We start from the raw sequence: 15,896 nt of genomic DNA, 5'->3' as shown, positions 1-15,896 counted from the left end.
AGCCTCCGCGGTGCTGATTGGACGGCCTGGCGTGGGGGGGACGGGCGGAGGGGCGGCCACCCGCGCGTCCGCTTATTCTCCGCGGGGGCGCGCCCGCGGCACGCGGCCGGGCGGGGCCGGGCCTGAGTGACGGCCACGTGAACCAATGGGACGGGCGCGCGCCGCCGCCGCCGCCCGCGCGGCCCCTGACGCGGGCCCGGGCGCCGCGCCGCTGCGGCTGCGGGCGGCGACGGCTGCACCATGGGCCGGCTACTGCGGGCCGCCCGGCTGCCGCCGCTGCTGCCGCTGCTGCTGCTGCTGCTGCTGGCTGGAGGTGAGTGCGCTCCGGGCCCGGGCCCGGGCGCGGGCGGGCGGGCGGCGGCGCGGGCGCGGTGCTGGACAGCTCCCCGGGCCGCCAACAAAGGGACCAGCGTGCGGCGAGGCCGGGAGCGAGCGTGTCCCGGCCGGGCCGCGGCGCCGCCCCGACACGCGCGCACGCGGAGTGGGTGCGTGGGGGGCCGCGGCGGGCGCCTGGCGTGCGGGGCGACCCCTTGACCGAGGCGCGGCGGTGAAGCTGGGACACAGCACGGTGGTCCCCACGCCGTGGCTCGCAGGGGCAGGTGCGCAGGCTACTGCCTCGCAGGCCGGGGGGGGCGCGCACGTGTGGGTGTGCATGTGTGTGCGTGTGCATGTGTGTGTGCGAGTGTGTATTGTGTGCCTGCGCACTCGGGGGAGGGGGCGTGTGTGACAGCTACGCGGGGAGGAGGCTGCATTGTGAAGGTCCCAGGGGCTGCCGGCGGAGTGTGGGGCGGTTCGCTGAGGCGCGGGTGGCTGTTTACGTGTGGCGTTGCCGGGAGGGAGTGTGTGAGTGTGTCACGGTGAATGGATATTCTCCACTGTTCTGGGCGACTCGATTAGGAGCTGACAAAAACGGGCGTACAGCCACGGAAGGCCCGTGACAGCACACGGCGGGAGGCTCCCACGCAGCTCACACACGAGGGAGGTGTGAGACTCGGATGTGTGGTTTCCATTCAGCAGCGACGCCGGGCGGCGGGCCGTGTGGGTGCGTGGCGGGCTGGGGGTGTGGCACAGGTGTGAAAGGGATCTGTCTGCCTGAGAGAGAAAGAGACGGGCCTCCTGATGGCTTCCAGCGCAGACGGGGATTTAGTGGAGGGGGTGTGTAGGGAGGTGGGCATGCGGTGTGACAGCCCATGAGGCAGGCGGCCACTATGGAAATGGCGGGGAGAAGGGCTGTCTGCAAAGGTGGGTCAAATAAGGTCATAGCTGAGCAGCTCCTGCACACAGTGGCGCAGCAGAGGGAGTGTGTTACGGTGTATGTTAAGGTGTGACTGGTGCTGCTGGAGGAGTACCCGGATGAGCAAGTGTGCATGTGTGCCCGTACACACTCAGCCAGCTGTGAGTAACTTCACTTCTAATGCACACATCAGAATAGCGCCTTAGTATGATGTGTGTATGTGCATGTAGGAGTGTGCACAGGACATTTCCCACACAGCCGACCCATGAAGACACAGGCACTTTATATCCAGATGTGTGTGAGTGAAAGAGAAACTACTGAAGGGTCTCTATGGGAAGGGAGGAACAGTCTTTGCTTGAGATGGGCCATGACCCTGGGGCTCCGAGTGGCAGAATTCCAGGGTAAATGGCTGGGAGAGGAAAGCAGTCCCTCACACATTCCTGTGCATGTCATGGGAAGGCTCAGTTCAGGGAGGGTACACTTTCTCCACGGTCAGTCTAGGGATGAAGAAAGGCCCTAGGTGGTGTGCACAGAAAAACATGTCCATCAGTGTTGGCTCAGACACACACAAACCCACCCGTTCCTTCACGCCTTAAATCCTCTTTGGAAGAAGGCGATATTCAACAAACAAACATCAATCGATTGATCTGCTACTTCTTTGTGTGACAGTTGTAAACCAGAACTGGCGAGCAACATCCGTAAGGACCCAGGCCCAGCTGTAACTGCCCATGTGCTTATGTGACCAGCAGTGAGGACTGTGGGCAGCCTGCCTCCCTGCTTCTCTCTCCCATGCATGCTCTTCATGACGTACTTCTTAGCCCATGCTTGGAGGCCATGTGTGTGTGACTAGCAGTGTGTCTCTTTCTTACACACCTTTGTGTGGAAGCTCTTCGGAGACCTGTCAGCGTTGTTTCTCTGGTGCTTACGGAGTGGAGGTAGCGTAACTGTGCTCGGCAGTTCCTGTTGTCACTGACACTCAAGGGTAAGGGGCTGTGTGACAGATGCTGCATGGCCCCTCCCATGTTGGTGTCTGCCAAGAGCTTAGGGAGACTGGACTGAAATTCAAAGCCCCTGCTTAGGGGAAAGATGGGGTGTAGCTAATGGTGAAAATCAGAAAGGAGGTTTGCACCAGGAGCAGATTGCAGGGACTGATTTGGAAAGGTACAATAAAACATGAGGATGGCTGGGGTCTTGTTTTTTTCACCTCTCCAAATGTCAGCCTGCTTCCTTTCCCTCTTTCTGTGTTTGTTTGGGTCGGATTTTCAGTTCTTTGAGGCTGATCCCCTAATCCTTTTCATGTGCCGTCTTTTTCTCTCTCCTCTGTTGGGTGTGATGATGTAACAGAAAATTATAGGTGCTGAGGGAAAAAGGAAATCAATCACAAGCAGAGTGTAATTCTGAAATTTTAAGTCAGGTGGGGTCTCAATTAAGGTAGATTAATTATTAAGTGCAAAACTAATTATACACAGAATGGCTAGGTCTCAGCTACTATTTTGGTGTCATCTTATGGTGGGCAAATTTGAAAAGAAGTAACCTCTTGTAATTACTTAAATAATTACCCATTGCCAAGGCCTTTGAAAATATCAAGGTCTATATAAAGACAAAACAGTTATTAGAGGGAAAAATAACTTTAAGAAAATGAAACTTTTTACTGGAAAAGGAATGAAAAACCAGAAAATACCAGATTCCTTTTTCTTCAGTAGGGTTTTCAAAATCTTTGCCAATTCCTATCAGACCATTGGTAAGGGAAGACAAAGAAGGAAAGGGAGAGATGTTAGAGGAAGGTTGTGGTTCCTGGCTTGACAGCTGAGAGAGCCTAGAGAGGTGGGGGCTCACTGGAGCCATGGAAATGACAGGGAAGAGGCCTGGCAAACACACCAGACCACAGTCCTGTGCACAGAGAGCTGGACTGACTAGAAAGTTTTATCCCCTAGAGTGGGGAAGGAAACAGGCTCCTCTGGGCACACTGACCTGGAGAGGGCAGAGCAGTCTTCTTGAGTTCCAAGCCACTCCGAGGAGCCAGGGTAGGGTGTAGACGGCAGCAGCCTCCCCCTGCCATGCCACAGCCTCTCCCTGCCATGCCACAGTTCAGCTCTGAGAGAGAGTGCCAAGGTTTGAGAGACAACCCGTGTTTAATCCTTCAGTGTTTGTAGAGAGTGAATTTCAAAATTCTTAGGGAGAATCAGTTTACCCTTTTCTAACAAGGCTGAAGTAATATCTTTCCCAGCATACCTGCTGGAGGTTGGAGCATGCAGATAAAGATCTCCAGTTCATGGCCCTCTCAAAGGCAGGCTGCCCGGATGCCCTGGGAACCTATACAGTGCGTATTATTTAATTGTTATAAACGTTTTCCATCAGTTGGCTTTTTTCTTCCTGGAATGCATAAATGAGTTTTTCCAGATCTGTTTCTTGTATTTTGGCTCCCTGCCAGCCCTGGGGATACTGCTTTTGCAAAGCAGTCTGTTGCATCGGCTGACATCCCCTAAATAACTTAGGATTTCACTTCCCAAGAGTTGGTAATTTTCCTGAGGGCAAAGCCTGTCTCTTGTTCATCTGTCTCTTGTTGCACCCCCAGGAAGGGCCTAACACACTGTTTGGCACAGAATAGGAGCTCAGGAGTGACTATATTTTTCTTTGTAATCGACAGTCTAATAGAAATTTTACCTCTAATAAGAGCACAGCCCACCTGAAACCAAAGTTCAATTGTAATTGGTATCACATCTGATTGGCAGTATTACATGATTCTGATTCACTTTTCAAAAATTAGAAAATAACTATTAAATAAGTACAGTTTATAGATGAAAAATTTCCAAACACAGGAGCCACATGGAAATGTAAATAAAGAGATTCTTGCTGGTGAAAACATTGGGAGTCACTTTACTAATTTGGTCTTTTTCAAGAGAAGAGGTTCCTTCAATTGATTGGATTGGTTGTGGGGACCCTGGGCAGTGTTTGGAAAGGGGTATCTTCTAGTTTTCAGCTCTGGCTTCTTTCCCTGGCCCTTAAAGCGCATGAAATATTTAAGCTGTCTTACATATTATCTTCTTTCGTGTATCCTTTGGAGGAAGGAAGGTACCCAGCCCTACAAGTAATAGCTTTCCATTCTTCCTTCTGGAGCATCCGCAAGACCTTTTTGTGGGGGAGAAACCAGCTAATTTCAGCTCCTCTATTAACTAGCTGTTTGACCTTAATCCCACAAGGCCTCAGTTATTTCATTTGTAAAACAAGAAAGTTGGACTAGACTACTAATTATTTATTCATACCTTTATTGAGTCCCCAGTGTGTGTAAAAGGTTGTGCTAGGCACTGGAATTCCAGAGTGGAATTGACACAAGGGACTTCTCATTTACAGTGGAGGCACTGTGAAGGTCGTTACAATTTGGTGAGAAAAGTGGAGTGAGAGTAGTTTGTTGAGAAGGCTGTGATAGAGAGGAGTGGTGCCTCATCCAGACTTGGAGTGGCCACAAAAAGCTTCTTGGAAGCTGAGACTGGAGGCAGGAGTGAGAATTAGCAGGTGGGTGGTGGGACAGAACAGAGATAGGGAGATATGGATGTTCAAGCAGAAGAGCATGTGCAAAGACTCAAAGGCAAAAGAGACGGCTGTGTTCTGGAAATTGCAGGTAGTCAGTTTGTCTGAAGCATAGAGTATGATTGGGGAAGGTGGGGACAGAGAGGGGAGAGGAGGTAATGGTCAGTTTATGAGAGCCTTCTCTGCCTTTTCAAAGGATCTGACCTGTATGATAGAATGATAGAACCAGATTTGCATTTTAAAAAGACCTCTTGGCCGGGTGTGGTGGCTCACGCCTATAATCCCAGCATTCTGGGAGGCCAAGGTGGGCGGATTACTTGACGTCAGGAGTTTGAGACCAGCCTGGCCAACATGGTGACACCCCGTCTCTACTAAAAATACAAAATTAGCCAGGCGTGGTGGCACATGCCTGTAATCCCAGCTACTCCGGAGGCTGAGACAGGAGAATCGCTTGAACTCGGGAGGTGAAGGTTGCAGTGAGCTGAGATCGCGCCATTGCACTCCAGCCTGGGCAACAAGAGAGAAACTCCATCTCCAAAAAAAAAAAAAAAAAAGTTGACCAGGCGCAGTGACTCACACCTGTAATCCCAGCACTTTGGGAGGCCGAGGTGGACAGATCACCTGAGGTCAGGAGTTCAAGACCAGCCTGGCCAACATGGTGAAACTAAGTCTCTACTAAAAATACACACAAAAAAATAAGCTGGGTGTGGTGGCAGGCGCCTATAATCCCAGCTACTCAGAAGGCTGAGGCAGGAGAATCACTTGAACCCGAGAAGCGGAGGTTGCAGTGAGCCAAGAATGCGCCATTGCGCTCCAGCCTGGGCAACAAGAGTGAAACTCAAAAATAAATAAAAATGAAAAAATAAAATCAATAAAAAGACCTCTCTGAGCGTTGTCACTCAAAGTGTGATCCAGGGACCAGCAGTATCACTCACACCTACTGTGTCAGCAGACTCGGGTGACTAACACACATTTCAGTCTGAGCAGTGCTGATTAGAGGGCAGTGTGCGGGACAGATGGGTGCAGGGGGAAATGCTAGGGGTTTGTAAAAGAGCTCTCTTTTTCTTCCAGCGGTGAAGCACTATGAGGACTAATTCTAATGGAGGCGTCTCTCATGTCTACACACTTATGTTTCTATATCTTCCCTGCTATTTTCTTTATCGTGAAGTGTGGGGCATTTCAGCCATGTGCCCCCCTGAGTGGCATGGTTGTCTACCCTAGAGAATGGGAAACTGAACACATGTTCCTGAGCTCCCGGTGCTGTTATTTCCTCCAGCCTCCTTTCTCCTTCACAGTGTACTGAGCACAGTCAGTACAGTGCCATGAGCAGCTCTGTTAGTAGCTAACTTTGAGATCTCTCTCCCTGCCCTACTAACCCTGTGGCTCAAACAGAGTTATATGGTCACTGGTACACTATTGCATAATGATTTGTTTTCTTGCTGGTCTCTGTAGTAGAAACTGACCCTTCTGGGGGCAGGGACTATATCTTTCTTATTTCTGTAGCAACATAGCCTTGGATCATGCCTAGTCCAAAAAAGCATTTAATAAAGGCTTTTCGGTTGAAGAATGAATGAATGAATGGATGAATGAATGAATGGAATTTAACCATTTAAACACTACTCTGATCCAAAAGGAGAACTCGATTTATAATTTTTCTTAATGTATCAGTTGGCTATTTCTGTGTAATAAATCACCCCAAAATTTAGTGGTTTCAGATTCTCAATTCTCGAGATCTGATCCCTGGACCAGAAGCATCACCTGGGAACTTGCTAGAAATGCAAATTGTTGGGCCCCATCACAGACCAACTGGATTCAGAACTCTAGGGTGGGCTTAACAGTCTCTGTTTTAACAAGCCCTCATGGTGATTCCATGCTGGTTCGTTTGAAAGCTTTGGATTTAAACAGTAGCCATTTATTTAGCTCATGATTCTGTAGTTTGGCAATTTAGGCTGCAATCAGCTGGGTGGTTCTGGTCTCAGCTGAACTCCTTCAAGTTTGTCATCAACTGTTTATCACCTTTGCCGGTTCTTGTCTGGCTCTCTCACTTTGGGACTTCAGCTAGGACACTGAGCTGACCTGGCTGTCTTCTGCATGGGCTCCCGTTTTCCTGAAGGATAGCCTTGAGCAAAATCCTGAGAGAATGGAAGCATTCAAGGTATCTTGAGGCCTAGCCTTGGAAATGGCACATCATCTTTTCTCCTGCGTTGTCTTGTGTAGTAACTCACAAAGGTAGCTCAGATTCAAGGAGTGGAGAATTAGATTTCATCTCTTGATGGGAGGAGCTACAAAGTCTCATTGCAAAGATGTGTGTTATTGTAGGTTATTAATTGGGACATCATTGGATAACCCCTCTCAGGAAGAACCTTAAGAAGGTTCTGTTTTGTGGTAGGACTTGGCACACTGTCTCTTTCCCATCTATCTAGTAGGGGATAGATACTGCTTTCTTCTGTAATATTTGGGCTAGGAAAAAATCCAAGAGTAGCTTAGGGTCCCCCTATGATGGAAAGAGGAAATTAGAGTGGAAGAGGTCATGGGAAAGTCTGGGCTAGAGGGAATCCAATATTCTTAATTCATCCTCTCCCAGGAACAAAGGGGAACTTCAAGGGGAGTGGACCCAAAATTGATTGTCTTGGCTTTCTCTGGCTTTTAAATGCCTTTGGCTCAAAGAAACCACAAAATATGAGATGGTTGTTTCTCTGTTTGAGTCAGGGATTCAGACACAGGCTCCGGGAACATGGCTTCAGCTTCATGGAGCCAGGGCTTACCTGGAAGCAGAATCTTTGACCATGGACGTGGTGCCGAGGCGAACAGAAGACATTCTGGATGGGGTGTGATGGCTTCTTGGTTTGGACTTGGCAGAAGGCATTCTCCTGTGAGCAGTCCTCAGGAGCATTGGCAACACAGCAGTGCCTCCCACCTGCCCAGGGTCACAGCATGCCCGCCCTTTAGTTATTTTTTTATTTTTATTTTTTTGACAGAGTCTTGCTCTGTCGCCCAGGCTGGAGTGCAATGGCACCATCTTGGTTCACTGCAACCTGTGCCTTCGGGATTCAAGCGATTCTCCTGCCTTAGCCTCCTGAGTAGCTGGAGACTATATGCGTGTGCCACTACGCCCAGCTAGTTTTTGTGTTTTAGAAGAGATGGGTTTTGCCATATTGGCCAGGCTTGTCTCAACCTCCTGACCTCAAGTGATCCTCCCGCCTCAGCCTCCCAAACTGCTGGGATTTATAGGTGTGAGCCACTGCACCCAGCCCCACCCTCTAGTTATGATGGTACTTTCTAAAGCTCAGAGTTGGACGTGTGAATTATTTTATTGAGAGACAGAGCTTTACGGGATCTTAAAGGTTGGCACAGATGTTACTAGCCCTGGTCAGATGCTAAGGCTCTGATGCCTCCTTAGCCCCAGCGTTGGCTTTGAGGCCACATAGAATCACTCTGATCTTCTTATTCACATCAACCTTTTAATGTATTTGAAGATACCATGGTGTCTTTTAAAATTTTTTTCCCCAGGCCATGAACTTCACAGGTCTCTGTTTTTTATAAAGGATAATAACACAATATTTGTAGAATACTTTGGTTTGTGAAGCTCTTTGTAGAGCAGCTTTCACACATGGCTCAGGAATTACCTCATTTGGTGCCCCTCACACTGGAGGCATGGTAGGAAGTGCTGTCCTTATTACACAGAAGAGTAGAGCAAGGCTGGTGGTGATGAAGTTGCTCAGCCAGAGAAGCCAGAGTGTAACCTATTTCCTGGTACCAGCCTTTCTCTCCTGTTATAGAACATCTTCCTGTCTCTGACCCCAAGGCCTGACTATCTTCCCCTGGAGTCTCTACTCCCTGTCCGCCATCCACACAACCCAGAATACACCCCTATGGCTGGATGTTGCGTTCTTGGCTGTGAGTTGTCTGACTGGTGCACGGTGTGCACAGACTCCCTCATACCCAGACTCACAGGACAGTCTGAAACGCTCATTTTTTTTCAGTGGCCAGTCACAGTATTGGCACATATCAAGCTTAGGGCCTGCTCAGCAAAGCACATGGCACCAATAATATTAGCTCTATTTTTATTGTAAACATCACTAAAAATTGCCATGCACTACAGTCAAGTCAGGTCACAGTAGGCATCTGGTGTAGAGCAAGAGGAAGACTGTGAAATTCCCTGTTCCCTAGATCCTTAAATGTTAGTCTTAGAAAATAATTCAGAGGTCATTTCATTTAGCTTCCTTGCCTTTCTAGTGAGGAGACTGAGACCCAGAGGTCTTGAGCAGCTTTCCAGGAGCCTCACAGCAAGTTAGTAATTTGTGTGGTTAGGTCATTAAGTTAGAGATTAAGTTGTGAAACTGGCAAATAGGGCTATATTCCTGTCCTTAAAGAATGAGAGTGAAAGAAGAGGAAGAAGGCCTCCTTTAATTTGTTTTCCTGTCCATTTATTTGCTTGTTTTGGTAAATTAGGAGAGAGAGAACCCAAGATTCTAAACAAATACATCAAATTACCAGCACTGGGTTGGGTTTGAACTGTGTGACCTCACGTGGTTTTTTAAAAGACTACGTTTAGAGGCTGGGCTCAGTGGCGCATGCCTGTAATGCCAGCACTTTGGGAGGCTGAGGAGGGCAGATCACTTGAGGTCAGGAGTTCAAAACCAGCCTGACCAACATGGCGAAACCCTGTCTGTACTAAAAATACAAAAATTAGCTGGGCGTGGTGGTGGGCACCTGTAATCCCAGCTGCTCGGGGGGCTGAGGCAAGAGAATCACTTGAACCTGGGAGGCGGAGATTGCAGTGAGCCGAGATTGTACCACTGTACTCCAGCCTGGGCAACAGAGCAAGAGTCCATCTCAAAAAAAATCATAAATAAAAAAACTAAAGACTATATTCAGGATACTGTATTGCTGAAATACAAATCATATTCTTAATTCAGTTTTGGAGAAATTTCAGCCAAGGATGGAAGCCTGGGGAACACCATGTTCATCCAATCATACAGCTAGGTCCTTAAAAGCATGGGCCCTGTCTTCACTTCTGTTTATAGCCCCAAACATGCAGCACAATTGCCAGCAGAGAGGGGGTACTCAGGAGGCGCTTTCTGAGTGAGAACATGCGCAGTGGAACGCTGACTCAGTGATTCCTCTCTCTCCCCTGCCTGTCTCCATCTGTCTCCCCTTGCCCCTGCCATAGGGAAGTCTCAGCGATTTGGCCTTTTTGAAATGAAAACAGCGTCTCGGAATTCCCGCAAAGCCTCTGGGTGTTCGGGAGTGTCCACTGAAGTCCCCCCCTCCCCAGGACCTTTGTCATTTGAGACATGCTCTAACCTGGCACCAGTCTTTGTCTTCTCTTGCCTCCCCTGACTGTCTGGCTTTTATGTCTGCACAGGAGCGTTCCTGGGTGCCTGTGCTGCTGGGTCTGATGAGCCTGGCCCAGAGGGCCTCACCTCCACCTCCCTGCTAGACCTCCTGCTGCCCACTGGCTTGGAGCCACTGGACTCAGAGGAGCCTAGTGAGACTATGGGCCTGGGAGCTGGGCTGGGAGCCCCTGGCTCAGGCTTCCCCAGCGAAGAGAGTGAAGAGTCTCGGATTCTGCAGCCACCACAGTACTTCTGGGAAGAGGAGGAAGAGCTGAATGACTCAAGTCTGGACCTGGGACCCACTGCAGGTAGCTCTTCTTACCGACAGAGCATGTGTTGAGTGCCAGCCAAGTGTCTAGGCAAAACACCAGGTGACCATTTCCTTGCCAGAACCATCTCTTCTCTCTCCCTACAGTTTTTACCATGCTGCTGCTGTTTACCTGCACATCAGAGCTAAGGCTCTGGGACCCTGAGTGTCTCACAGGCCCAGGCGGCCCTTTCTCTTTAATATTAACCACTGTTTAGGGAGCCTTTATTCTGTGCTCATTTAATTCAATCCGATGCTTATAACCTGAGAGATAAGTAATATGACCCCCCCTTGTAGACAAGAAAACACTGAGACTGAGAGGTTAAAAGCTGGCCTGAGGTCAAACAGCGGCTCAGATGCTCAGTCATGATTCAGACCTATGGCTTTCCAAGCCCTGGGGCTCATTGTTTTGTTTTTCCCTACTGCTCTATGCTGTCTCTGTTGAAGATTGCCACGAGGTCAGCTGATCCGTGTTTCCTTGAGTCTATCCGACCAGCAGTTGAGGCATTCTAACTGCCCTTCCCTCAGTCATGCACCAGAGCTGGTGTTTGGGTTTACAGAGCCCAGCTGGTGAACATTTGTGTCCTGAAGTAAGCCTGAGGCCTAGGGCTCCGGGCTGAATGCCCACCGCCATAAGCTGACGCTGATGCAGATGTGCAGGAGCTTGCAGGCAGCGCTGCCAGCCATAGCCGCTCCACCAATGTCCTGGGCCAGCAGGGGCCCATCTCTCAGCAGGGACTGAGGAATTGGTGTGATTGTGTGTGCACATGGGGCAAGGTGTTACAGAACTTAACCTTAATGTTTCTTTTTAAATCAGATAATATTTATTGGATATACTTTTTCTAATTATGAAAGAACACATGAACATTGTAGAAAATCTAAAACGCACAAAAATAATACAAAGAAGAAAATAAGGCTGGGTGTGGTGGCTCTCATCTGTAATCCCAGCACTTTGGGAGACTGAGGTGGGTGGATCACTTGGGGTCAGGAGTTTGAGATGAGCCTGGCCAACATGGTGAAATCCCATCTCTACTAAAAATACAAAAATTAGCTGGGCATGGTGGCAGACACCTGTAATCCCATCTACTCAGGAGGCAGAGGCAGGAGAATTGCTTGAACCCGGGAGGTGGAGGTTGCAGTGAGCTGAGATCGCACCACTGCACTCCAGCCTGGGCGACAAGAACAAAAATCTGTCTCAAAAAAAAAAGAAGAAAATAAAAACCACCCATAACCTGATAATTAAAAGATAATTACCATTAGTAGTTTGGGGATACATCGTTCACTTTTATATTCAAAATAGGATTCGCAAGAACATTTTGTTTTCACTCAATATATTTCATAAGTATATTTCTGCATTGTTAAATATCCATTTGTAACCTGATTTTTAAACATGTTATTATTTATTTATTTTACTTTTTTTGAGATGGAGTCTCGCTCTGTCACCCAGGCTGGAATGCAGTGGCATGACCTTGGCTCACTGCAACCTTCATCTCCCGAGTTCAAGTGATTCTCCTGCCTCAGCCTCCTGAGTAGCTGGGATTACAGGCATACACCACCACACCCAGCTAATTTTTGTATTTTTAATAAAGACAGGGTTTCACCATGTTGGCCAGACTGGTCTCTAACTCCTGACCTCAAGTGATCTGCCCGCCTCAGCCTCCCAAAGTGCTGGGATTACAGGTGCGAGCCACCTCTCCCGGCCAACATGTTATTATTTATTTATTTATGTTTAGAGTTGAGGTTTTGCTCCATTGTTCAGGTGCGATCATAGCTCACTGTAACCTCGAACTCCTGGGCTCAAGCGATCCTCCCACCTCAGCCTCATAGGTAGCAGGGACCAAAAACGTGCCACCACGCCTGACTAATTTTTTCATTTTTTTGTAGTGATGGGGTCTTGCTATGTTGCCCAGGCTGGTCTTGAACTCCTGGGCTCAAGTGATCCTCCTCCCTTGGCCTCCCAAAGTGCTCAGATTATAGCTGTGGGCCACTTTGCCCAGCTTGTAACCTGATTTTTTTTTTTTTTTTTCTTGAGACAGAGTTTTGCTCTTGTTGCCCAGGCTGGAGTGCAATGGCGCCATCTTGGCTCACTGCAAACTCTGCCTCCCGAATTCAAGTGATTCTCCTGTCTCAGCCTCCTGAGTAGCTGAGATTATAGGCATGTGCCACCATGCCTGAATAATTTTGTATTTTTTTTAGTAGAGACAGGGTTTCTCCGTGTTGGTCAGTCTAATCTCGAACTCCCGACCTCAGGTGATTTGCCCGCCTCAGCCTCCCAAACTGCTGGGATTACAGGCGTGAGCCACTGTGCCCAGCCCTGATTTTTAACAACTACATAATATTTCATCATGTGGGTCATCAAATTTATTAAACTGGTTCCCTACTGTTGAATACTTAGGTTGTCTTCAGTTTTAATGCTGCGACAAATATCCTTATACATTTTCACAACTTCCTGGTTGTTTCCTTAGGATTAATTTCTGGAATAAAATTGGTAAGTCAAAATATGTATCAGGGCTGGGCATGGTGGCTCACGCCTGTAATCCCAGCACTTTGGGAGTTTGAGGTGGGCAGATCATGAGGTCCGGAGTTTGAGACCAGCCTGGCCAACATGGTGTAACCCCGTCTCTACTAAAAATACAAAAATTAGCCAGGTGTGGTGGTGGACGCCTGTAATCCTAGCTACTTAGGAGGCTGAGGCAGGAGGATTGCTTGAACCTGGGAGGCGGAGGTTGCAGTGAGCTGAGATTGCACCACTGCACTCCAGCCTGCGGGACAGAGCAAGACTCCATCTCAGAAAAAAAAAAAAAAAAGATGTATCAGTCAGCATCCCACACAGAAACAGAAGACACAATCAAATTAAGACAATCTAAGGAGAATTTGTTTATAAAGCAGCAGATTTATGAAGGTATGGGCTGGATACGGGTGAACCACCAAAGGATCTGTGGCTAGCAGCAGCTGAGTGCTTACCATCTCTAGGCACAGGGAGACCAGGGAAGGGATGAAGATGGGAGCCTGCAGGGAAAGTGGTGTAAAGAGGTGGCCAGATACTGGAGGAGACCGAGAGAATGAACACCGCATCCCCCACCAAATGTTCTGTCTTTCCCTTGTCAATTTGATAGGAAAAATTATAATGGCCTTTGATTCTAGTAAATTTTAACTCATATATGTACAAAATATATATGTACATTCATTATATATAGAAAAAAAATAGCGACCACTTATCACTCTTCTTTTTTATTTGAAGCACAGTGTAGTTAAGAGAACAGGCCTTGGAGTCAGGAAGGCTCCAGCGCTGTCATTTAACAGTGACACAATTTTTTGTGAGTAACTTACCCTAAGCCTCAGTTTCCCATCTAGGAATTGGAGATAATCATATACCCACCTCACAGGGTTGTGGGGTTCACACACCATCATATATTTCGAGCACTTAACTCAGTGCTTGGCACATTGTTAAGTGCTCTGTGAGTATTAGCTATTATTATTACTTTTCTATTTTTTTCTATTGAGTCTTTAATTTTTTCTTATCCCTGTACAAATCTGAAAAAGGGTACTAACTTTCCTCTGACATACATAGAAAACATTTTTCCAGTTTGTCAACTGCTTTTATTTTGATTATAATTTTTGGCGTAAAGTAATTAAATATTTTATGAGCTTAAAATTACTTTTTTTTTTCTTTGAGATGGAGTTTCACTCTAGTCACCCAAGCTGGAGTGCAATGGTGTGATCTTAGCTCACTGCAACCTCTGCCTCCCAAATTCAAGCAATTCTCCTACCTCAGCTTCCCAAGTAGCTGGGATTATAGGCACATGCCACCACACCCAGCAAATTTTGTATTTTTAGTAGAGATGGGGTTTCACCATGTTGGCCAGCTGGTTTCAAACTCCCGACCTCAAGTAATCCACCCACCTCAGCCTCCCAAAGTGTTGGAATTACAGTTGTGAGCCACTGCACCCAGCAAAATTACTTCTTTTAAAATGTTTTTATGTGTTTGTCTTTACTTTATGATTAGAAAATACTTTCTGCCCTTGAGATACATGCACCTTTCTTCCTTCTATTCTTTTTTTAATGTAAATTCTTTTTTAAAAATTGTTTTTATTTTTTGGACACAGGGTCTCGCTCTTACCTCAGGCTGGAGTGCAGCAGCACAATCTTAGCTCACTGCAGCCTTGACCTCCTGAGCTCAATCGATCCTCCTGCTTCAGCCTCCCAAGTAGTTGGGACTACTGGTGTACCCCACCATGCCTGGTTAATTTTTCTGTTTTTTGGTAGAGATGGGGTTTTGCCATGTTGCCCAGGCTGGTCTTGAACGCCTGGGCTCAAGCGATCCACCTGCCTCAGGCTCCCAAAGTGCTGGGATTACAGGTGTGAGCTACCACGCCTGGCCCCTTCTATTCTTTAGCTTAATTTTTTACATTTAAGTCCAATCTAGCTATAATTTATTTTTGTGTATGGTGTAAGATAAGGATCTAATTTATTTTCTCCACACAGATCATCTGTTGTCATGGCAGCATCCATTGATAAATCTGTCCTCTTATCATTTTAAATAAATGGTATTTTGTTGCTGTTGTTGTTTTCAGACAGAGTCTCACTCTTGCCCAGGCTGGAATGCAGTGGTGTGATCTCTGCTTACTGCAATCTCTGCCTCTGAGGTTCAAGTGATCCTCCTGCCTCAGACTCCCTGGTAACTGGGATTACAGGCGTGCCACCACACCCAGCTAATTTTTGTAATTTTAGTAGAGATGGGTTTTACCGTGTTGCCCAGGCTGACCGAACTCCTGACCTCAAGTGATCCACCCACCTCAGCCTCCCAAGGTATTGTGATTACAGGTGTGAGCCACTGTGCTTGGCCAAGAAATGATTTAAAAGAAACTTTTACATTGTACCAGACAATTCTTGGGTCTTTGTCTGGCCTTTTCCTTTTGTTGAGACTGTTGAGCATCAAGTGTGGGGTAAGCAGTCACACAGAGAGCCTTGGCCTCAGGACCACAGTGAAGAGCCCTGAAGCCTTGATGAGCTCAATTTGTTGTCCTCCCCGCTTCCCAGGGAATTCGTTTCCCTTTCTTTTTCTTTCAGTTCATGTCTCTTCCTCCCCCATTGGCTTCCCTAGGTCTCATAAGAATAAAAATAGCTCTCATTCATTCAATATGAGCCATGCGTAGGCCTTTGCCTCCATCGTCTCTAGTCCTCACCACAGCTGCACATGGCATGGCTGTGAGGTGGGGATACCAGTCGCCCTACTCAGGATGGGCAGGAGGCTAGGGAGGTACAGGGAGGAGGGCAGGAGGCAGAGGAGGTGCAGGGGGGGAGGGTGGGAGGCTGGGGAAGGGAAGGGAGAAGGGTGAGAGGCCAGGGAGTGGCAGGGAGGAGAGCTGCTTCAGTCCTGTTCCTCATTGCTCTTCTCCAGACTTGTCCACTTGACCACAGCCCTTACATTTCCTCAGGTCAGTCTCTTCTCCATACCACCTAACCATGATCTTGTGAAAAAACTAGA

General features: G+C 48.0%; 1 protein-coding gene across 2 annotated transcripts in view; it reads left to right on the top strand.

The window, feature by feature from the left end:
* The first annotated feature begins 198 nt into the window (after positions 1–198).
* PODXL2 (podocalyxin like 2) overlaps positions 199–15,896 on the top strand; it is a 43,507-nt gene continuing 27,809 nt past the window's right edge. For both annotated transcript variants that reach the window (XM_045385585.2, XM_045385584.2), the window contains exons 1-2: positions 199–313; positions 10,131–10,409. In XM_045385585.2, coding sequence (XP_045241520.2) covers positions 241–313; positions 10,131–10,409 — 352 coding nt within the window. In that variant the 5' untranslated portion in view covers positions 199–240. The remainder of the gene's footprint in view (positions 314–10,130; positions 10,410–15,896) is intronic.

This window comes from Macaca fascicularis, chromosome 2 (genome assembly GCF_037993035.2).
Source record: "Macaca fascicularis isolate 582-1 chromosome 2, T2T-MFA8v1.1".
Classification (NCBI taxonomy): domain Eukaryota; kingdom Metazoa; phylum Chordata; class Mammalia; order Primates; family Cercopithecidae; genus Macaca; species Macaca fascicularis.
This window is presented reverse-complemented; position numbering and strand designations above follow the sequence as displayed.